The sequence below is a fragment of the Brienomyrus brachyistius genome, chromosome 2 (genome assembly GCF_023856365.1).
Source record: "Brienomyrus brachyistius isolate T26 chromosome 2, BBRACH_0.4, whole genome shotgun sequence".
Taxonomy (NCBI): Eukaryota; Metazoa; Chordata; class Actinopteri; order Osteoglossiformes; family Mormyridae; genus Brienomyrus; species Brienomyrus brachyistius.
The window spans coordinates 11758083-11782922 of NC_064534.1; the positions used below are offsets into that span (position 1 = coordinate 11758083).

Consider the following 24840-nt stretch of genomic DNA (forward strand, 5'->3'; position numbering starts at 1 on the left):
AGTAGGGGTACGTGCTGGATGGCTTACATACATGTAGCCAGCACTTCACTCCGCAAGAGCTTGGAGGAAACTCACCGGGTGCAGAGAGAACATGCAAACACATACAGTGTGAAACGACAGTGTTACCAACTGAGACACATGCCATCCACTCTTTATTATCATGGTTGCCGTTGCTCCTGGAGGGGTGGTTTGGTGGCACAGTGTTGCCTCAGGCTTCTCAGGTCCACGGTTTGATTGTCACTACTGCTGTGTGTCTGTTTCCACTTTTACTTTTTTTTGTTTTATTCCCTCCACCACCCCCCCCCCTCTGCGGAGGACTACTTTATTTCTATTTATTTATTTATTTTTATTTATTTCCTCAAGAGAGGGAGAGAGAGGGGGACAGAAGGACGAAAACGGAGAAGAAGGGAAATAGAGAGAGAGGGAGGGAAAAGAGAAGAAAAGAAAAAACCAAAAAAAAGAAGAAAGAAAACCACAGATAATCTGCTACAATACCTGCTGATGAGAGAAAACAACAACCAACATCTGTACGAGTCACAATGAGCATGTTAAGGAGCAACAGCCGATCAAGACAGTGTGTGTTTGTGACAACCTGTTTGTACACCTGCGTGTGTCTGTGAGAACCTGTTTGTACTCCTGTTTGTGTCTGTGAGTACCTGTTTGTACCCCTGTGTGCACACCTGTGTATGTGAGCGCGCTGGTGTTCAAAAGGTTTCTCCATGTAAATGTCTAGTAGTGTGTGTGGGGAGCCACAGCCCCATCCCTCAGGACATGAAGCAGACACGGAGGAGACCCCAGACATCCAGAGGCCCTCCAGGGCATGGGAGCCCCCGGAGGACCACCGCAGGGAGAATAGCAGCCCCTCACCCAGAAAAGGGCAGAGGAGAGCTCTGGAGGGAGGCCATCCGGCAGCCACAGTGCAGGAGCCCCAGGGGGCTGTGGCGGGGAGCCTGCAGGCTCTGCCGGCGGCCGGCCCCACCAGGGCAGACCAGGCCCTGGGCCCAGAGATCCAAGGGCCCCCCACTGCTGGGGGCAAGGGCCCAACAGAGCCAGGAGGGCCAGATCCCGCCAGGCAACTGCCAAGGGCGAGCCAGCACCCACCCAAGCACCCAGCCCCGGAAATCGAGAACCACCAACGCACCAGCTGCCGGGGGCCCCATCCTCCAGCAGGGAGTGTAGCGGGGGGGAATAGAGCCCGAGATGTTATTTCGGTGGAGTCTAGGACCCAACCTGACACGTGTGTATAGACAAACAGGCACACACATATACAAGCATACGTTCCCACCCTCATGCACACATAAACAAATATTTACACATTCACCCAACATAGACACACAGAAATGAACGCTGTACACATACTCTCACTCCCCATATATACTCTATGTGGACCCCATTTTTTTTCCTCTGGCGAGGAGACCAGAAGACCACCCCAGACCCCACAGCAGCCGAGAAGCCCACCAGCCCAGACCCTGATCAGACGGCCAGCTCTTCCTCTCTCAGCCCCCAGTCCCAAATGGCGAACAGAGAATGGGGGTGTGAAAAGACCCCATGCCCCCCTTCGCCCGCTCAGATGTGGTGTTGGTGCGTGTTGTTCTAAAGTGCTTTTAAAACAGGTGAAGGGCATGACGCTAACCACCCCCTGCCGACCAACAGTTGGTGTTAGCTCGGCCCCTCCCCAGAGCCCTCAGTGTCTATGTGTGATTAAAATTGAGATGTGGGCCCTGGCACCAGAGGTAAGGCTGAATGAACAGACCGCCCTCTGGTTGCCATACTGTGTGCCCACCCCCAAGGCCCTAAATGTATGTGTCATGAGAGAGTCAGTAATGAGAGTGTCTAAGTTGTGATGTATGATTGAGATACAGGTGGTCGCGAGCGGACAGAGGAGGGATACCTCCCCTGTATCCCAGCAACGCACCTGCACCTCAAAGCCCTACGTGTGTGGTGGTGTGATGGAGCGGGAGGAGGGAGGCACTTCGGGATGGGGAGGAAAGGAATGGGGGGGGGGCAAGTTCCCCCCCTCTGGAGCCAGCTCCCCCGCTCCACTTTTACTTTTAAGATGTACTGTTTGATGACTAAATTGTTTGTGATTGTGTGTGTGTGTGTGTGTGTGTGTGTGTGTGTGTGGATTAGGTTTGTATTAGATTGTGGGGACCAAATGTCCCCCACAATGTTATAAAAACCTTTTTACATTGGGGGACCATTTTTCAGGTCTCCACAAAGATCTGTGACACAAGAAAGTGAAAATGCCAAAAGTCTTGCATTTTATTTGGATATTTATGGTTAAGGTTAGGGCTGGGTTGGAGTTTTCCCCATAGAAGTGAATGGAGAGTCCCCACAAAGATATAGTTGCAATCCTATGTGCGTGTGTGCATGTGTGTGTGCAAGGGAATGTCATCCCATCCAGGTTGAATCTGCCCTGTCATCTTGCCTACAATAGGCTCCAGGCTCTCTGTGACCCTGATCATTATAAACAGATGGATGGATTATGGATGGACCCAGATTACTCTTAGTGCTGTGAGCCCCCGGCAATGGACTGGCATCATGTCCAGGGTGTCCCTGCCTTGTGCCCTGTGTCTGCTGGGATCAGATCCAGGCCAAATGTGACCCTGCCCTAAATAACTGATGGACTGAAAACATGCAGTTTAAAAGCACTAAGGGCTATTACAGTACCTGACGTTTGTGTGAAAGAAGAAACAAACTGGTATAATATCTGATTGTGCATTTACATTGTGCTGGCGATGCATGTTGTGAAACCGGTTAGGAAAGGACAGAATGGCATCTCTTATCACAGCTTTCAGAAAAAGTGAATAGTGACAGAATAGTGCAAAGGCAATCGTATCACTTGCATAAGTGAAATTTCCTCACTAATACAGACCTATACAGCAGGACATTTTGACATACTGTCTGTGTGTCCTCTATGCATGTATATGAATGTATACACAATGAATACGAAATTAAATGTGTATGGTAATAAAATGTTTTGCTTAAAAAACTCCATTGATGTAATTTTAAACATTATCAAACCCCAAAATACTCCTCTAGCCAGAGAGTTATTTAATAAAATTGCAAGCCTCAAATGTCCTCAGTCTTTAAACTTAACACCAGTTGTGCAACTCACTTTTCTTAGGCGATGGGACATTTAAAAAGAACATAATATTTTGAAACTGCACTGGCATAGAAGTAAAATCTTACATGTAAAGGCAAATCATGTTGTTAAAATTATCGCATTAAATATTGCATTAAACCTGACTTTCCTCAGAATACAAGAATAGGATAAGACATTAACTCCACTATCCGTTAAAACCCAGTCATGATCGGTTTCACCTCTTAAGTTTCAGGGTTTTTTTTCCCTGTGAGCAGTGCATCCCCGTACAGCTGAACTCCAGTAGCCCTGTAGACATTGTGGTTGTCACAGAACAGGCTCAGCCGCATTACAGGCAGTTTAGCCCATTGTCTAGAGCATTGTTTCCAAATCTGGTCCTTGGGAACCCACAGCTGGTCCATGTTTTTGCTCCCTGCCAGACAGTCCACATTTTTGCTCCCTTTCAGCTCCTTGAAGTCCCCATGGGGTCCCTGAGGACTGGATTGGGAAACACTGACATAGAGGCATGGAGTGCTACAGACAGACATGTTGTGGGTTCATTTCCAAAGTGCATTTCTCTCTTTTTCAACAGCTAAATGCTAGTAAGTTTTCAGTGCATAGCACATGTCTGCAAGGCCTATCGAGCCTCCGGATGACCCAAGGCGCCACTTGCAGTCTTTTAACATTTTTTTTTCTGTGTCTAAGCAGATCTGGGAGATCCTGTTGGGCCAGCAGTGTTAGTATCATCATCATTAACTTGTTAACAAAGTAACTAATGTGAAAGTTTTTAACACAGAACAGAACACAGAACACTTTATTTGCAGTGTATACAAACATAACAGAATGGCTGTTGTTTAGTGTCAGACATCAAGGAGAAAATTACAAGACATTTAGTATAAACACTTCACTGAATGATATGCACAAAATGAAATATGGAATATAAGTCAATATATTTATATCAATATACAGAAAACAGTACAAAGACATCTTTAAAAGAATACATACATTCTTTCCCTGTTACTCAGACATGTTCCTATTATATGTCAGAAGCCTCCTGACTGAATCATTTAGTCACGTATTTCCAAAGCTTCAATATGGTGAATGAATCTGAATATTAATGTCAGTCTGGGTGCCCCCAGGTAGGACAAAAACTGGCCGCTCGTTCACTTCACCCGTTAGCATGTTCTTTTTAAGATGATGCCTAACCCTGCTCACGTTCCCATTTTCAGATTAATTTATCTGCTTTACTCTGGTTTTGTTTCATCCAGCTGATTTTGTCGAAACTGTCTCCCCTCTTCGCCACAAAGGAAGTCTCCAGTACATCTTCCCTTCCCTGTGTCACATATGCTCAGCAACTTTCTTCTTGTAAGTACTATAGTTTCTTTTCAGTTTTTCTTTCGATGTGAAACGAATCCACCGCAGGGCCATCTCCCAATAAACAGTTCGCATGCAAGCACACACATCATCAGAGTGTGTGCAGTTCTGTTTTACCTTTAAGCATTATGATCTTTTCCTGTGTGCTGGTGCTTTTCATTATATGCCAGAAAACACACAGAGTCGATCTTATCGTTTGTGTTTCAAGTAAAATTTCAGGTTGGATTAGACTGAAAACCGGATGACTGGTTTTGCTTGTGGTTGACATTCTTAAAATTCTTCATTATCACTAAAGCTAATGTAACAGTGTCAACTTTCATGCCATCCTACTTCTTTGTCATCCAAGCGCTGCAAGAATTCTGCGCATTCTACAAAATTCTTATCTTAGTTCTTATGGATAAAACAGTATTTAAAAGAAATGTTTGCCCTTCGAGGGGTGGCATGGTGGTGCAGTGGTTAGCACTGTCGCCTCACACCTCTGCGACCCGGATTCGAGTCTCCGCCTGGGTCACATGTGTGTGGAGTTTGCATGTTCTCCCCATGTCGTCGTGGGGTTTCCTCCGGGTACTCCGGTTTCCCCCCACAGTCCAAAAACATGCTGAGGCTAATTGGAGTTGCTAAATTGCCCATAAGTGTGCATGTGTGAGTGAATGGTGTGTGAGTGTGCCCTGCGATGGGCTGGCCCCCCATCCTGGGTTGTTCCCTGCCTCGTGCCCATTGCTTCCGGGATAGGCTCCGGACCCCCCGCGACCCAGTAGGATAAGTGGTTTGGAAAATGGATGGATGGATGTTTGCCCTTCATCACAGACAATAAAACATACAATGTTAATATTAATTTTCTTAACCTCCAGGACAAATGTAAAAATGGATTGATGATGTGTGAATTTTCTCAATGTTTCGATGGCTTCCACGGGAGGCCTTGGTGAAAGATTTGGGATCAGCCTTCTGCTGACACATGTTTTATCCTCCTGTTAGAAAATCCTTTAGTGCTCTTGCAACATGCTGAAATGAAATGTTTAAAGTGAAACGGGTGCAAAACAATCTCACTATTGGCACAGTGACGTCTCAGTGCATGTGTGTGCCTGCAAAAATCAAAGTACAGATCGTTCCAAGGGTGGTGCTGTTTTTATAAAGCGGAAAGACCAGTTTTTATTGAATGCATCAGAGGTGGGAGTCAATAACTGATCATTAAACCTCTGGATTAATTCCTCAGAATTTGTTCATCCCAGAAATGTCTACAGGGATTTTTCGCACCACAGTTATTGTCTTTCACAGTTTTTTTTCTCTATATACAGTACAGCTAATTGCCAGCTTCTAGTGATTAATAGCTAAAATGTACAGTACTATCCATAACTTTGACAGAATGGCATCATATCGAAACAAAAATCTACATTGTTAAAAAGCAAAAGGATAGTAATAAAGGATTTCAAGTAGTTATTCTGTGGAATATTGTTCAGTTATTGCACAGTCACTCCAAAGCCAGATCTGAAACAGTCTCCCTTTTTTGTGATGTCCAGAGGGAGCAACTTCTGGAAATGCTAATTAAAGAACAAGGCCAACTGACCTTGTGACTATCTGACAAGACTGGGATTCAGTGTGAAACATGGCAATGATTTATCGCGAAACAATATGAAGGCAAAACATGGGTCATGGGTATCAGGCTGTAGCAGACACGGCTTACTGCACTATAATGAAGAGTTAAGGGATATATAGGAACAATGTCTACTTCTTCTGATTGGAAACATGATGTCTACTTGCAAGTAAACTAATACCCACTGTAACATCTTCCATTGTTTTAATATTTAAAGAGTGTTGAGGGTCTGGTTCCTTTGTGAAAGAAACATCTTTCCTGTTCCTTGGGAAAGCTACATCGTCAGAGCTGCAGCTGTTTGCATGCCAGACAGGTAAAAAACAGAAATCCATTCTCACAATTTCCTGTGTTGCTTTTGCTGTGCTTTTCTTTCTGTGAATTGCATTGCCTTCTTTTTCAGAAGGTTTGATAACGGTTGCTGTTTTTTGTGAAATCCTAATTGATTGTAGGATCTGTTTAGGTCCAGGGACAACATACAGTGTTCAAATCCAAATCAATAAATCAATCAATTAACCAGTTAATTGTCAACTAATTAATTAATTATCAATTAAATCTAAACCAATTTCCATTTTATGAGCGACAAGAGAATGTTCACCTGTATGCTCGTATGTGAATAACATTTTGATATTTTATGTTTTTATTTTAATATACATAACCCGGGTGTAGTGTAGTATTCATTTTATGCAGAGTGTTCTATGACTTATTCTTATATTAAAAATAGCAAGATTCTTACATTTTTATGCGATAAAAATGTTTTATGGATATTACATCTATAAACTGTTTTAATGAAACTTTTTCTCATTTTTTAAGTTTGGTGTTGCTTTTAATATTGACAGTGTCCCTGGGATAATGACATTCATTTATTTGCAATATGTATGTAAAATGATAACATTTAATATATGAAAACCAGGGTTGGGGTCATTCATGGATGAATTCATTGATTCAAGTTCAATCTGGAAATAGAATTGGAGTTTGTGGTGCATTTGAGGAATTTCGGTAAAGAGGACAGCGTTAATTCCAAAGAACATCGTTGACTGGGTACGGTAAGGAAGCATGTGGTTTTGGACTGGGGGGTTGAGAATGAGCGGGAATGGCATTGGCACTGGGCGACCACTGCTGTGGCTGCAGTGAGTCACTGTAGGATGCGTGAATATACCTTAACTGTTATCAGTGTATGTCTTTGTCCTGCGTCATCTTCTTGGCACAGATAACTGTTTCCTGGGGAACATGAATTGGAAGTGGGAAAAAAACTGTACAGGAAGCAGAATTGGTATTGAATTTGAGTTTAAGAAAGTTTAAATGAATTCAGTGACATTCTGTGCCATTACATTTTTGTAAGTGTCCTTATATAAAATATATAGTTCAAATTCCAAGTCTATATATATATATATATATCAAAATCAAAATCTTCAAGGAATGACGTCCAACTAAAGTACAAGTTATACAAGTATAGAATTCAGACACCTGTAGAAATCCACAGCATGTTTTGCAATAAATATGAATGTACTGTTTATACCAGTGAAGGCTGTCTACTGCCCTGCTTGCTTTTGGAATATATGATGCCTGGGCGTGGGGGGGAGAGCCTTGCTCAGGGGAAATTACCCTGCTGGGATTTGAAGTGGCAATCTTGTGATTATAAGCACAGCAACCTCACCCACTGAGCCACCCACCTTAAAACACTGACTAATTTTTATTTCGCTATTAATTCAATGGCTACTTTTATTAATATATGTTCATCTTCATTGCATCAAATCATTTTTACCTTAATTTTCAAATTTCACATGGCTAAGACTATGCCGGTTGGGCCAATTTTCTAGCGACACCAGATGGTATAACTTGCATACATCGGCAGTGATGATCCCAGAGTGTTTTGGGTCTTGGATCATCAGACATCATCAGCTGAGTCTCTATGAAATTACATCTCTCTGGCTCTGGTGAGATAAATTGGTAAATTGGTAAATTGTCTAATGTCAATTTCAACTCCAGGAAGTGAATTGGAATTTATCATGCATTATCAATTCAATTGAAGTACTGTATGGCCCCAACCCTGGTAAAAACTGCAACTGAAGTTATAGTAGAAACAAATCATACATCCTTAGAATGTTGTTGTCATCATTAACCTATTCCTTTGCGAGCAGCCCCACACCACAACGCTAGAAAATGTACATGAAGTTCGCTGGAGAAGAAAATGTCTCACTGTCACTGACATTTCTGGGGAAGAAAATTCACAGCCGCATTGACCCAGCTTTTAAACCAAGTATGTGATATTCTGTAGGTATAAGAGGTTCTGGCTTGGTGATGTTAGGGAGTGCTTGAAGTGTTTGATATAGGACTTTACCAGATGCTAAAACTGCCTTGCCATGAACTTATGATACACTTTTCTGGACATGGAAGGAGGGTGGGGGGCTTTGCACTTAACTTGTTCTGCTGGTTGTCCATCCATCCATCCATTTTCCAAGCAGCTTATCCTTCCGGGTCGTGGGGAGTCCAGAGCCTATCCCGGAAGTAATCGGCACGAGGCAGGGAACAAACCAGGATGGGGGGCCAGCCCATCGCAGGGCACACTCACACACCATTCACTCTCACACGCACACCTACGGGCAATTTAGCAACTCCAATTAACCTCAGCATGTTTTTGGATGTTTTGAAACCGGAGTACCCGGAGGAAACCCCACGACGACATGGGGAGAATATGCAAACTCCACACACATGTGACCCAGGCGGAGACTTGAACCCGGGTCCCAGAGGTGTGAGGCAACAGTGCTAACCACTGCACCACCATGCTGGTTGATTTTACCTATATATTTTTTTTAATAATAGTAATAACATTTGACTGTTTTTATGAGCTGTTTATATGGCACTCAAAATAATTGCAATCCATTTTAACTTAATGCATCATTAGACATGCATGTCCATTGTTAATATAAAATACATATAGAATTAATGTGCCATCGAATATATCAGTTCTACATTCTTGTACAATCTATAGTAAAAGCATATGTCCTTCATTCAGGTAAAATACATATTAAATTAATGTTTAGTTAAACATATAAGTTCTACATTGAAGTACAATGCTTTTTTTCAGGGGTAAGTCAAAATTTGTTTTTATACATAATTCATTAAATGAAGTATGGTTTTTCCTCACATCTACAGTGAATATTCTGAATAGGTAATATCCTTTTCAGTTTATGCGTTGACTTTGTGTTCTGGGAAAATAACTTGAATTTTTCTCGTGACTAATTTAACCAATCGAATGTGGAGAGATCATACATGTCTTTCATAAGAATAATGTAAAAGTTTTAAAGAAACAACAATCAATTAACATGTGTTTCCTACTAAAGCCACATGTTATCACATATGGTAAAATGACAAGTCCATGTCAACGTTTTTATTTCTCCTATTGGCTTTTCCTTTGAGTGCCTTACATGTTAAGTGTGTTTTTTTGTTTGAATGTGGCCATAATCATGCATGAAAAGACACTGACTTGCAACAAACATACTGTATTAATCATGCCTTGTCATATTTAATTGAAATAAGAAAAATCCTTGATAGCCTTACATGAACCATGTCTATAGTTTCATATGGGTGTTTTGTTTGAGTGTTGCAGGGTAATTTCATAAATACACTATGGAATCCTTGCCTATGTTGTTGCTCCACAGGTGCCAGGGAAACCACAGCTCCTCCTTCTAACCTGGAAGCTTCTATGCCAGGCTCTGGGCCTGGTCATTCCCAGCATCGGATTTCAGGCCCTGAAGAACTTCCTGGCAGCGTCCCACACCTTGGAGAATCCGTGCCACTGCAATTGCAGTGCACTGTTCACAGCACACACCTAGACAAAGACACTGACTCAGGTAATTTTGTAAGTGCTGCTCTCTATTCTAATTATGTTCTCATGAAAGATCCCTTTTCCAAATCAGCAATTATATTCCAAAAAGGGTGTGTCTCTACCCATTCAAGTTAAGCTTCCATTACTACAGTCTGTTGGTTTGTATTATTGAGTCATAGGAAAAGGCGTTGTTGGGGTTTAATAACCTTGAATCATTCACCCAAATCCTCTTGCTGTCCATGGTTTGCCTTCATAACTTTTTCTAGTTCTGGAGACCAATACATCAATTTTGATGCAAGTTTCATGCATATCAATTGATATCAGTGAAATGAAAACAGAATATTTAAAATCATATTTATAAAAAGCTGCTTTACATTAAAGCAATACAGATGTCAAGTGTCACCGTTCGGGAAGGATGGTAGCAAATGAGAGGGGTTTTATTCTAACAAAAACAGAATACAAAACGCTAAAGGAAACAGACCGCGAGGGATCAAAACAAGGCAGGCGGAGTAGGGGGGAAACACAGGGCACAGGGTAACTGGCCAATCTAATCACAGCTGTGTCTTAATTTTCTGTCCATGAAGGTCACAAATAAGAGAGCAGATAAGTTGTACCCTTAACACAGGCCAGAACAGATGGTTTTGATTCTGAGCAGAAGATGTGGACACAACTTGTACCGCATTTATACAGGGATTGAAAAGCATATATTAGCAGCTCCTGTGCTACATATCCCAGCAGTAGCTCACACGGCATGTGCCAGGCCACGTGGTCATCTGTCTTCCCCAAGTTCATGAAGTACTGTAGCATGCTGCTATGAACCATCACACAGGGCAGGAGTGGGAGGGAGAAGAGCTGCTGTGCTGATTCATGGCCAGGCTGGAATCAGCATTGTTCCTCCTGAATCCTAGGTTTGACCATCGGTCCAGTACCTTGGTGTGAACCTTTCCTGGGAGTCTGAGAAGTGTGATCCCCAAAACCTGGAGCATACCATGTGGTGCCCCTATTCAAAAATAGGGACCATCACACCCGGTTGGCAGTCCAGAAGTACTTTACCCGCTTTCTACAGAAATGAGAAATGTTGACCATGTCACCCCAACAACTTTTTTTGCATTCAACCCCTCAACAGAGGTACCCCTGCCATCTGTCTACCACAGAGGCCTCTAACTATCATATTGAGATTAGTGTTTATAAGAGTACTTTCACATGCAGACAGCCTTTCGGACTGATGTTACTCTCAGAATAAATCAAGTACTTTAAATGGACATTCAACCATCATTGCACAGTCGAGACCCTTATGTGATTGAGGTTGTGGAAAAATTTGTATTTTTATTTTTTATCGCAGTTCAACTTTGACACTGCATTTTAGTATGATACAGAGGAAATATTTTATGATTGAGGTGATTTTGTTTGGCTTCTAGGAAGCTATACTTTACCAAATTCAACATGATCAGCGAAGAGGTGTTTGTGAGGATCCCATCCTGTGGTCTGTGTGGATCCCCATGCCCTGCCTCAGTGGTGGGGGACACAAATGGTGCCGTCTTTTAAATGAGACAGAAAACCAAGGCCCCAACTCATCTTTCAGAAGAGGAGGGGTGGTGCCCTGATGTCCAGGCTAAAATTGCCCACTGGGGCCCTTTCAGATCTGACCTCCTAATCATCGCCTATATCTAAGTGGTGAATTCCCTCCTAACCCTTCACCACCTTAGCTACAGTGTGGTGAGTGTACTGGTGCAGGATGGCCGCTTGATTACTGATCCCCATAGGGAAATTCTCTTTATGCCTCCCCCTCTTTATGCCTCCCCCAACTTCTGTAGGTGAGAGCAAGGTGGCAGTGACCCATCATCCAGGAGGGGGGCTACACAGTAGTGGTGGCTGAAGTGGCTCCCCATTGGTTCTGTAAAGTGTTTTGGGTGTCTTGAAATGCACTATATAAATGTAACATTCGTTCATTCATTTTCTCATTCATTATATGATAAAGGTGAATATTCACCCATACTATGGGTACAGAAGCTGATGCGCAAATGAGTTTTTACTTATTTGCATTTTTATTTCTGCTTTTCAAAACCCTCATGAGATACAAAGACACGTGGCTGAAGAAAAACAAGGTTGGGTGGAATGTCTTTAAGCAATGGATCAGAGCGGACAGGAAGATTGGCCGGCAAGGTAAATATTACTGATGTAAGCCTCAATTCATAACCGCAGCTAATAATAAGGCTGTGGTGGCATAATAGTTAGGAAAGTGCACTTCTAGTAGAAAAATTGCTGGTTTGAATCCCCGACCAGCAAGGTAACACTGAAGTACCCTGAGCAAGGTACTGGTCCCTGGGCGCTGAATTAGTTTCCCCCTGCTATGTCACATATGGGTTAAATGCAGAGGACACATTTCATTGTTGCGTGGTGTGTCAACACTGATTGCCTAAATTCTAAAATAAGATTTACAATTGCTTATTTCAAATATTTCACTTATAAATAAAATTCTATGAAAAGTCTGCTCATTACATGTACATGTAGAATTATTTGTTATTCATGAAATGAATAAAATAGCCATAACATGATTTAGTGTAAAGAACCAAAAATGATGAAATGCAAACATGTTCATACATATATTAGTTGCGTCAGTTCTTATAAATGTGATGGGAGGGCAAACCAGGAAATTGCTGCCGGTAAATAAAATAAACACATTCAACCCACATCAGAGTGTTTGTGTTGAAACAATGGGAGTGAGGGAGTGTCACCAGGGACGGATTACGGACCGGGCCAGCGGGGCCGCTGCCCAGGGGCCCTTGGGGTGCAGGAGGCCCGTGGGGCCCCTAGCCCAAAACAATTTGCAACGCTTATCAACAATGTATTTTCGTTTGTCTATTTTAGAGGGACTACATTCTTTGATCCTCTGCCTACAAGGGCCCCTGACCCTATAGGGAGGGCGTTTGGCTGCCAAGGGCCCTTGAATTGTGGTGGTTGTGGTGGTGGTGCTGGTGGTGGTGGTGGTGGGGCCCTCATGAACGTTTTGCCCAGGGGCCCACACAACCCATAATCTGTCCCTGAGTGTCACATCAGCGTGGCATGGCACAGGCAGGTAATGATGGACTGGTGGTAAAGAAGGTAATGATGGACTGGTGGCTCACAAGACAACTGGGGTTTATTAGGCAACTGAACACTGGCGAAGGCACAAAATAAAGGACCATGAGGGGTCAATATCAAATGGGGAGAAACAAGAACTAAATACAAGAAACTATAGGATAAAACAAACGGGGACCAGAGCAGCCAAAGGAACAGTACAAACCACACAGTAACTGCCCATACACATTCTGACACAACCTAACACAAAGACCAACTGGCAAACTGAGCCAAGGCAAGAACTTACATACTGTACACAAACCAGACTGAACTAACGAGGACACAGGCGAGAGGTATTCACTTAACAACCAATCAGAGAGAACTCAATACAAGCAAAAGGTGAAACTAATGAACATGGAGAAATCACAGAACTAGGGAGGTTAGACTAGAAAACGCTAATCAAACACTGGAAATACAAGACTGACAGAAAATACGAGAAGTACAAAAAACCAAATGCTAACACAGGGAGGGTGGACCACGGATGGGAGAACTATGAAAGAAAATAAACAGTAAGGGAATCACAAAAGGCAAACAAAATCCCAAATAGGTAAGACTGGGATGTACTAGTGTCAAACCTATGACCCCCAGATCTACAGATGGAGCTAGATGCTCAGCTCACTACGCTGTGCAGCAGTCCGGGGAATGGGGGAAACGCATTAGGGAAGACTAGGAACTAACACGGGGGGGGAAGGCAGAATGGCCTGCAATGCATGCTGGCCAAATGGGGAAGGGTCACAGAAGGCGGGGTCGGAGGGTAAAGACCCTGACAGCGGAGTAAAATGGAGCAATTGCCCATAGCGCTTAAATTGCAAAAGCAAATTGGATTTTTTTCCATCTGCTAAATAAGCTGCATTTACAGTATATGCCAACATTTCATACAACTGAAATTTGCACGCTGTCTGTCAGTGGTTATAATGAGCATAATAGATTCTCCTATTAATCTGCATGTTTTTCTTAAAAATAGGACAAACGGCACGTCATGTTATGAGAGCCAGAGAGGAACCCCAGAGTCAACGTGATGAAGAAGATGCTAGTTTCAAAATATTCATTCCCTATGATTCAGCCAAGCTGTGTGTCACTCAGGTACGACGGAGTCTGCATGTTGAATCAGTTATGACCAGATTGCAAGTGTCACAGGTTAACATTTATGCAGGGGCGTTTCTGGATTACAGTGCTGAAAAAACAGAATTACAAATTTCGTGAAATTTGACTATTTGGATCAGCACAAACCCACCCAGCAACAATTAAACAAAAAATGAACCTGAGAGCTGCACGGATTCTCTTTTTCATACGAACCCATCAGTATTAACTGTTAGAAGTATTACGGTAAATTGCTCAAAAAAGGACAAGACCTAACACCACACATACTACAATGGGAATTGTAACACCCTTCTGGTCACATTGGGTCATACAAAGAAAGACTTATTACATTGTCACATGGCAGATACTTAGAGATGCCCGTGTAGCTGGTAAGAAGATTCGTTTCTTATCAAGTCTCTCCAATCAAAACTCATACAAGCTTCCTACAAGCACAAATGTGCCATTTGCTTAATATCAAACTCAAACTCACAATTTGGTATAAAACATGTTATGTAAAAAGTCAAAGGTGCAATATATGCATGGAATAGTCCATATTGTTGTTTTTGTACTATATCATTGTTATTTATTTAACAGATCATAGAAGACATGGAATTTATAAAAAGAAGACATTTGGAAATTGTCAACGAACTTGAAGAGAGCTACGTAAAAGCATCAAAAAACAATCAGGTGCTTACAAATTAAAATAAATTCTATTGAAATCTTACCAGCCCGAAGATTAAGCATATCATGCAGCATATTAACCAATGAAATTAATGAATTTGTATAAAACTCAAATCACCAATTGTTCAAACAATTTTCGTGTATTTCGTGAGAACTTCTTGGTCTTTTTTTAAGGAAAAAATGATCCAAAAGGTCAATGCTCATTACCAAAATAAGCTCATCTCCTTAAGGAGAATGATGGACGTATACCAGGAGATGGCCAAGAAGAAAAATATTTACTGTGAAGAAAGAATAAAGGTAATTAAGGGCATGCTAATGTAAGACATATATTGTAACATATAGTTCTTTGTTTAAAAATTCAAGGTTTAATGAACAATGGACACAATGGGTGTGAAACACTCTTCTTGAGATAGAGGCAAATAGGATTTAATCTATTGACCTACGAAGCCTTGAATATCATCTCCAATCAAAAAGAAAATGTAAAACTTTCAACAACTGGCTAAAAAATAAACACTGAAATCATTCAATTAAAAACGTAGTCTAATTTGTAATTTCAGGACTATACGCAAGTAGGATATATTACATTTTTCTGTAGCCATGGCTGGGACAGTGTCTGGCTCTTTTTGGGGGGAGTTTGCACATGAAAGAACTGTAATTTGTATCCATTTGCCAAAATTGTTCCCAATATATAGTAGCAGTGGGGGTGGAGCCTGTCCCAGACAGCGCAGGGCACAGATATTTACATGAACAATCACATACTTTGTGCAATTTAGAAACAATGTTCCTAATCACATGTCTTTGGACGGTGGGGGTAAAGTAAAACCCACGATGACACCGGCGGGACGAACCCCCAATTTTACAGGTGTGAGGCTGCAGTTAATTTGGCCCTTCAAGTCTACAAAGAATTATTAATGAAGAAGCAGCTTTAGTGAATTACTGTAATGGTCTTTTCCTCTGTTCCATGACTCAGACCCTAAAAAACCTCAACCAAAAACATGTGGAAGATAAAACAGCTCTTCAAGAGAAGAACCAGGCAGATGCTGCCAAATGGGAAAGAGAAAAGGTTTTAATGGCTTTTCTCTTAAAACTCCATGTTTGCTTCAACACAACACCCATGAAGATACACACATTGAATGCACTATAATGTTTGAGATTTGATATATTCCAAAGTAACAACATAAATACATGTTGAAAATGTAATGTCACCTTTTTGTGTATTATTTTCTCGCAGCAGAACCATTGGTAAATGTACAATGACACATCAATTTGAAATTTACTAATTAAGTCACAGCAGTAGAGAAATTTTCCTGTATATACAGAAGCGCAGAAAAGTTTATTTGTGTCTCATAAATTCGTTCAAAGTTTATAAAAAGTCCATAATTGCTATATTGAATGCAAAACACCGAACGTGCTCTTTTTAGCTGGAAATGCTTGAGCTCTTTTCCACAAGATTAGACCTGCTCCACAAGCACCAGGCATCCAGTAAGTTTGTATCTATTGTTTTTTGTAAAGGTGCATTAATACCGAATGGAATCCAAGGATATTGTGATTTTTTGTGTACTATATAGTGATTCCACCATTAGGAGAGTAAGCAAAGGAAAATATTCATTTTACATTTGGTGCTTTTCTCTGCTGTAGTCATGTGAAACAGAGGTCACATTAATAGGATGATGGCAGAAGAGTTTGTTGACTTTTTGTCAAGAATCTTCTTAATCCATTTCACTTCTCTCAGGTGTTACTGACAATAAGTGAAGACTTTCATTGGGTCTAGTATAAAGTCGTTTTGTCTTGCTTTAGCTTTGCAGGAGCTTCAGATGGCCAGGGAGGAACTGGGGAGTATCCAGGAGATGCTGAAGCCCACATGTCCCAGTGAGGAGACCAATGTGACCCCTGTGATGAGAACCGACTTATTACAGGTCTGATGGGGGTAGAAGGCGAGGTGGGGCTCTGCAAGTGCCCAATGAGCTTAACGGTCACTGATCTACAGTGCACACATTATATAGCATGACTTACATACTGCATGTTAGCAATCACGTTCTGCACAAAAAAAGATCTCCTTAATGCTTGTACCACAAACCAACATGCTTCTTATAGGCATGTGTATGTGTTTTTCACATTTCTTGCAAACTATATATACATTTATTGAAAGTGTGCATTACCTGAGAAGCATTAAAGATAACGTTTGAGCTCATTAGTTCATGCTGCCTTTCCAGCCAGAGACAGAAGATGGCGGAGAGAGTCAAAGTTGTTGCGGTAGCGGCGAGTTAACACTAGAGGGAGCACAAGCCCGTCTGGAAACGCTGAAGGAGAACCTGTACAAACGAGAGAGGGAGATCACTGAGCTGCTTCAAGGAGAACGAGAGAAGGAGAGGGAACAGACACTTATTACAGCAATACGAATCCCATGTGCTGCCTTACTCAGAACAATTATACAAAAGGTGATGGGATTCTTCAACTGTAAAATGATATACACTGATCACTGTCATTCATAATTCCCTTATGCGCTGGAATTGTGCTGTATTACACCACTGAATATACTGTAGCAATATTAAGCAGCACACTACTGTGCACTCATGATGTCTAATTCTGCTTTATTTAATCTTGTGCGAAAACTAGAAACCCCGATATTCGAAAAACTCTATATTTCAGTACTTCAATTTTTCTATTTACAATGTGCTTCTTTTGCAGCAAACAGAATTTGATGTATTCAAGGGGAACCGTTCTCATTTCTGCCTTCACTTTAACAATATCATAAATTAGTAATTGCAAAGTAATTCCAATTTCCAATGGATAATTTATGGTTTATTGAACTGATATCTAGCTAAGAAGAATTCTAAAAACATCTCCTTCCTCTACAAAAAGACATAGATTAAGGTTACATTCTAAAGATATGTGTTAATTATTTAAATACAAACCAATGTACTTCTTTTATTAATGGCAGAAGTATGCAGTTTAGATACATAATTAATTGGTTGTCTGTTTAAATTAAGTGATCAACTGAATAGGTCAAGCCTATATCCTATATCCTAAATATTTATTCTTAATTTTTGAGGTATATGATTCTAAAACACCTGTACCACTCAAATAGGGTTAGCTAAATTGTAATCCATCCATTCATTTTCCAAACCGCTTAGCCTACTGGGTCGCGTGGGGTCCGGAGCCTATCCCAGAAGCAATGGTAACGAGGCAGGGAACAACCCAGGATAGGGGGCCAGCCCATCGCAGGGCACACTCACACACCATTCACTCACACATGCACACTTATGGGCAATTTAGCAACTCCAATTACCCTCAGCATGTTTTTGGATTGTGGGGGGGAAACCCAGAGTACCTGGAGGAAACCCCACGACGACATGGGGAGAACATGCAAACTCCACACACATGTGACCCAGGCGGAGACTCGAACCCGGGTCCCAGAGGTGTGAGGCAACAGTGCTAACCACTGCACCACCATTATATAATCCATATATAAAAATAATAAAAACAAGAAGTGGAAAAGGAAGAAAGGAAGAAGAAGAAAGAAGAAGAAAGGAGAGGGTTAGGGTTAGTGTGGCATTTCGAAATGCCTCCCTGAAGACTAAAAATATAATCTTGGTGAAACATGTATAAAGTACAGTTTATAGTATATGTAATGTTAAAGTGAAATGCTCTGCTTACTTTTCAAACAGGCCCATGATATTTACCAGAACGTGGCTGAAGCAAAGATTCTGGTTGACCATATGGCAGAAGACAATGGTCTGGAATTAGCGCAAGCCAAGGAGGTGGCTGACCAAGAGCAGATGACTGCAACAAATCACGGACACCGGGGAGAGGACGAGACAGAGTGGTTAGACTCTCTTCAGATTATTGATTTTATTACAAAATATAACAAAAAAATATAGCATGTGACTGTGTGCATGTGTTTGTAATTTCAGGGAAAGTCTAACTGAGGAACAGCAGAGATGTACTTTGTTACAGAAAACTGAAGCCATACACATTGCCTTGGAATGTATCAAGAAAGGATTAATTCCTTCATTCTCAGGTGTTTATATATCCTGTACTGGGTGTTTTGCACGTCAAATAGATACATAGTCATTTATGCAAAAAAATGAAAAAGCATATCGACGGGGAATCTCGGCGTATACAGCTCTGGAAAAAATTAAGCGACCACTCTATATATAAAAAAAAAATCCACATTTTTAAATCCGGGTTTAATCTTGGTTCTGCTGGCAGAAGGCTACACTGTGAAGCAGGCTGCTTCCAGGCTCAAAGTTTCTAAGACAGCAGCACACAAGAACAAGGTGAAGCAGGAGACACTGGCAATGACAAAATACCAGCCAAGTAGAGGGTAGAAGCAACTTTATAATGCCAGAGATGACCGTTAACTAATCCACAGTTTCTCATGAATTGGAGGATGACATGACGTGACCATCAAATGGAATGGGTAACATTAGCTGCATGTGTGAAATGCACTGCTAGCACAATTCATAACAGGCTCTTAGAAGCAGGACTGAAGACCCATAAAGCAAGGAAGAAGCCCTTCATCAGTGAGAAGCAGAGATGAGCCAGGCTGGAGTTAGCAAACAAAATGTATATTTTACACAGGCATACAGCCAGAAACTGAAAATTTTGCTGTGGTAAATTAATTTTTTTCCAGAGCTATACAGTATATATATATATATACACACTACAAACATGTGTATCCATAATTTTGGGGAAATAATCAAAATTTCAGTAATCCGTTTTATAGTGCGGTGTTTGTTTTTGAACCCTACATGTGTAATTTGATGGTTACTTTCCCTATAATGAAATAATCCTTTCATTCCATGTGACTCTGACTTCCAATGGCATTTTGTATCCCTCCACCTGCGATGTCACACTTGGCGAACAAATGGTACTTTCATATCCCTGGATAAATGATTTAATATTTTCTGTCCCTATAATCAGATGGTGCCTGGAAGCTTGAACACAGTTGCAGTGGGATGGATGAAGAGCATTGTCAGGTAAGCACAAGCAGTCATTCGACATTGGAAATGATGATTTGAGAATTAAGACAGGTGAAATGTGTACCTTGGGAAAACATGGAATAGATATATTGAAAATGATACTGTTGAATGCTTCGAGTTATGGAGACTGACACATACAGCAATTCTGTATTAAATTCCAAGATTGCTCATTCTTTCATGAAATTTCTATATAACTAGGTTCTTGAGAACAACAATTTCAGAATAAAAAGTTTGGGTCAACAGCTCTTACAGCTACAAACTGAGGTGGGTGTCATTTCTTTTTCATTGGAATCTATACCTTTTATTGCAATATCTATGCACATTGGAATACATCTATATTTACAGTTGAAACAAGCCAGAGAAGAGACTAAAAGGATAACTGAAAATTACAACTCCGAAAGAACAATGAGGAAAAAATATTTTAATATGGTGGAAGACATGAAAGGTACAACATTTTAATGACACATTGATGAATGTGTGAATTCAAGGTTCAATGAAAATTCTGACGACTGAAATTTCAACATGCCCTGTGAATCTGGTCTGCCCTGGTTTCCCGTCCAGGGTATTCCCTGGTCTTGTTGGCAACCTTGTACTGTGTGAATAAATGGGTGGATGTATGGATGAATGAATGAATGGATGGAGTTCAACAGCCATATATCCATCTTCCATCATCATTTCCAGTGGTGGCATGAAACTGCATTTTACATCACGTGTTTTGTTTGTATATTAAAAAAATATACCTGTGAGATTTTTGAACGGAAAAGATCAGTGATTGTGGGTACGCATGCAGGGAAAATCAGAGTGTTTTGTCGCATAAGACCCATGAGCGAGGTTGAAACAAGCTGTGGAAGTGTCCCTGTCGTTGACTGCCTGGACGATTACTCAGTCACAGTGGAAACTTCACGGGGCTTGAAGGAGTTCCAGTTTGATAGAGTTTTCAACCCCACAAGTTCACAGGAAGACGTCTTCCAGGACATAAGCAGGTGAGGTTCGCCTCCTTAGCTGGGCCAGATTCCAGCCGCTGGATTAGGCGAGCTCTGTGCCTCGCCGGTGGGCCTTCATATCCCATTGAGACGCTGCGGTTTCTTTGACTGCTGAGCTGTCTCTGCGGTGACAGCTGTGCAAATTGCTTTAAAAAAGCTTTGTAACATCTAGCGTGGACTTCTCTGTGGAAGTGTAAAGATTTTTTTTTTTCTGCAGAAATGCACTTAAAGTACAGAATTGATACAATCATTTTGAAGTAAAGTTGCAGCTTAGGGAAAGCAGATGAGTGGCTGAATTCCATTGTTATAAATTAAGACATCTGATTCTGAGAGTTCAGTTGAGTTATCCTGCATAATGTAGAAATGACCATTGCAATATTTCTGAATTGCATTTTTTTATTCATTATGCTGTTTATGATCAAAATTCATTGAATTCATTATCAAATACACACATTTCTTTGTCTCCTTAGGCTTATTCAGTCTGCGATAGATGGGTATAACGTCTGTATCTTTGCATATGGACAAACAGGCTCAGGAAAAACCTTCACGATGGTCGGCGACAAAGATCTGAAGAACCCAGGAATCACACCGCGCACGTTTAGAGCAATATTTCACATCACACAGGAAAACAGCTCCAAGTTTGATTTCAAGGCAAGCAAAATATATTGTCTAAAGAATATTCAAGTTCAAAGGGTCGTATCTCACACTGTAGAAGTAAAGCATGTTAAAAAATGTAATTATACCTGCTACGTATGAAAACAGTAACATTGTAACTGTCCTACATTAGATATTTGCTAATGATGAATCTACTGTATATAGTTTAAGGAATACAATTCTGACTGGAACTGAACATTTTCTTTGCACATGTATTGTCCTTTCATTAAGATCCACTGCCCATTCCCTATGTTTTTACATTCTGTCCTAAGTGGGGAGTACTAACAGCCATTGCCCCCCCCCCCCTCCCCCCCCCGCCCCCAAATCTTTTTAAATGTGTCGTGTCGCTCCCTAGGTCTCCATGTGTATGCTGGAACTATACAATGAACGCCTGCTGGATCTCTTCGTCAGTCCTGTCGATGCACTCGGTAAAAGAATAGAAATTAAGAAGGACAGAAGGGGACTTGTGATCGCTCACGGAGCGGAGACGAAGGACGCAGCCAGTGCCGAGGAGCTTCTGGCTCTGTTTGAACAGGGCTGTTGTAACCGACACATTGCAGCCACAAGTACGTGCATCAGGAAACTGCAAAAGGACCCTGCAACATGCTTCGGATTGATGGTTTCAATTGCATCATAAGCGACTGGAGGGCTTTAAGGAACATTTCCCAAGTGCAACACAAGGAAAGAGCTCTGTGCCTGGCCGGTGGGCCTCCGTAGCCTTCATATCCTATTGTTGTAACTCATATTCAGAACATCAACGTTACCAATTGTAGAATTACTTAAGCATATTGTATTTGCCTGTTTTTTAACCTTTAATCAGGTTTAGCTGGTCCTGCAGTCCATGACCTGTAGGTGTCATGCTTTCTGTCCTCAGAAATGAACATGGAGAGTTCCCGCTCTCATCTAATCGTTGGAATCACCGTGGAGAGCAGGAACCACACCAATGGCTGTGTAAGCTATGGGAAGTTGAGCCTGGTCGACCTGGCAGGAAGTGAGCGGGCAGCGAAGACGGGAGCCAAGGATGACCAGCTGAAGGTGAGAGGAGAATGCAGGCGAAGGCCCACGGCGCCTGGGTGTGTGTCAGTAGGCTTTCAGTCATGCAGCTCATGTGAAATCTAATAGACATCAAGCAAAAACAACTTGACTTGCTATCAGGAATAATGCCTGAATATGTATTTGCCAGCTAAACCATTCATGTAAATTTAACATTAAGGATATTCATAGCAAACACTGGACTCATCGTTGTTACTGTTACATCTGGTGTTTAAACAACACCAAGACAAGACATTCTACACATTAAAGTTGAAATATGTTGAGGTGTAAATAGAAAATTAATTACAGATAACTGAAACTGTAAAAAATAGTGAAGGATCCCAAGTAATCATTCAAATATAAAATTTCTTCTTAATGCTTCAAATATCACTGCAAAATATGTACATGAAGATCATTTACACATTTTCTTTAAATGCATATGGGATATTGTCAGCTATGCTTGGTATTGCATTAGTCTATGAATTTCAGCCGTATATGAATGTTTTGCAGGAGGCAAATTCCATCAACAAGTCCTTGAGTGCTCTGGGTGATGTCATATCTGCTCTGTCTACAGAGCAAGTTTATGTCCCTTACCGGAACAACAAGTTAACCCAGCTCATGCAGGACTCTCTGGGGGGAAATGCCAAAACACTCATGTTCGTCAACATCTCCCCCGCCAGCTGCAATACTGAGGAGAGTCTTACCTCGTTAAGGTAAAGTGTGCAGCCTGTCGTCTTATCATTACTCTGTGTATTGCTGCTGAAACCGCTGACGGGCGATTACGCATGCTATGTAAAGCTCTTGATTGTACACTGTGACTGCCCATGAATGCACAGTCGTAAGACATTATGTTGGCAAGGATTGTGACAAGTGAACAAGTTCCAAGCGATAGCGTTTGGGGGCACAGGAAAAAACCTGTTCCAAAGAAGGGTAAAATACAGCAATGTCTAAGGCACCCAAAACAATACCTTAAAGGGACTTTATCGATGTTATTTGCTTTGTTTCGTTTCTGTTTTCATACACGTACACTGTCTTCTGATTACCCTCATTCTCTTTGTGTTCTAGCTATGCAACACGAGTTAAAGCAATAACCAATACAGCTCAAAAAAATTCAGAGAGCAAGGAGATAGCGCATCTCAAAGAGGTATGTCACTCAAATATGTCATCATTTTTGCCTATTCAAATGTAATTATATGTTTTTAAATGGATGAATTTTTACCCCTAGATTTAAAAAGTTTCGTGTATACGTGAAGGGATCGTATTCATCATATTACCTAGATCATATTAATAGACTCCATTTTCACAAGACCGACTAGGATATACATTGTTACATTTCCATATGCAATTATTGCATTTTCTTAGTTTTCCTCATCCTTCCTGTGAACTATTGTAAGATCATATTGCATCAGCCAATACGCGGAGAGCTATTAATCAGTCCAAACCCTTCCCACATTTCATTAGGAAATTAGACACCTTGATCTGTGCACACGCTGCAAATTTATTATTTATTTAACACACCTTGACAGGCCTTTTGCAATGAAAAACAGAACATATGTATAGCTGTGTATGACAATAAATGCTGCATTGAACAGGATCATTAGAAACCTTAACGGTCTTTCACTACTGTGGGCATTAATGTGTAGTTAATTTTTACTAAATTGATAGTCAATTAGCAATGACACCAAATGGAAATACTGTTAAAATGTTGTACTTGTGAACATTCATGCATGAACATAACAACCTACAGTAAAATGATTCCCCTTTATGCTACTGCAAAAGGGGAGTGGCTTCTTCATATTTCTTCCTGTAGGTGGAGCCGTGGAGAATGTGCATTAATGCATTGATACTATTATTGATACTAAGATAAAAAATTTACATATTGCACAAAATGCCATCTCTACCGTCTTGAGGTTAATTTTTGCCTCTCTTTCTTAACAAGACGTTACTTGCGTTTCAGATCATTCTGAAGTTAAAATCGGGACAACCAGTGGACGACGATGTGTGATTGTATACGTTCAGTGGCGGAAACACAAATACTGTGCATGAAAAACACATGTAAGGTGCTTTTCCTGCTTTCCTGTGAAAATAAACAATAGCAAGTGTAATTTTTAGGTGATTTTTGCAATGAGTTAAGCGGGAAAATGGAATGGGGGATGCGAGGTGAGGGTTAGGGTTAGCAGAGGCAGCCTGAGACCCAGGACAATTAGAGAGTCACCACCAGTTTGAGCTGCTATTGTGAGGGAACTCGTCATGAGAGATTACCTCCCTTGGCAGGTAGAACCACAGCCATGCGGCAAATGAGATTGGCTCTGTTGTTAAGCAGAAGGATCCAGTTGCAGCAATTAGACAAGGATGACAGGGACAGAAAAATTCCACTTGACTTTGGGCACAATCCAAACCCCCAGCATCTGATAGCTCAAATTTCTTATCCATAC

The 24840-nt window shown here is 41.2% G+C and overlaps 1 protein-coding gene across 4 annotated transcripts; it reads left to right on the top strand.

Moving 5' to 3' along the window:
• Positions 1 to 644: 644 nt before the first annotated feature.
• LOC125710195 (uncharacterized) lies at positions 645 to 24510 on the top strand. 4 transcript variants are annotated; one of them, XM_048979641.1, is made up of 24 exons: positions 645 to 4447; positions 6265 to 6360; positions 8186 to 8304; positions 9707 to 9898; positions 11956 to 12036; positions 13955 to 14073; positions 14665 to 14757; positions 14926 to 15048; positions 15722 to 15814; positions 16173 to 16233; positions 16549 to 16667; positions 16965 to 17189; positions 18420 to 18577; positions 18666 to 18772; positions 19678 to 19733; positions 19935 to 20000; positions 20082 to 20181; positions 20527 to 20719; positions 21190 to 21370; positions 21729 to 21939; positions 22248 to 22408; positions 22916 to 23118; positions 23471 to 23549; positions 24363 to 24510. In XM_048979641.1, exons 3-24 carry the CDS (start codon positions 8208 to 8210, stop codon positions 24408 to 24410), a joined length of 2766 nt encoding a protein of 921 aa, XP_048835598.1. In that variant the 5' UTR covers positions 645 to 4447; positions 6265 to 6360; positions 8186 to 8207; the 3' UTR covers positions 24411 to 24510. The 4 variants fall into 4 exon arrangements, with proteins under 4 accessions (XP_048835598.1, XP_048835617.1, XP_048835607.1 ...); XM_048979660.1 differs by lacking the exons at positions 645 to 4447; positions 6265 to 6360; positions 8186 to 8304 and having other exon boundaries at positions 9800 to 9898; positions 11948 to 12036; XM_048979650.1 differs by lacking the exons at positions 645 to 4447; positions 6265 to 6360; positions 8186 to 8304; positions 9707 to 9898; positions 11956 to 12036 and adding an exon at positions 12612 to 12949.
• Positions 24511 to 24840: the final 330 nt, after the last annotated feature.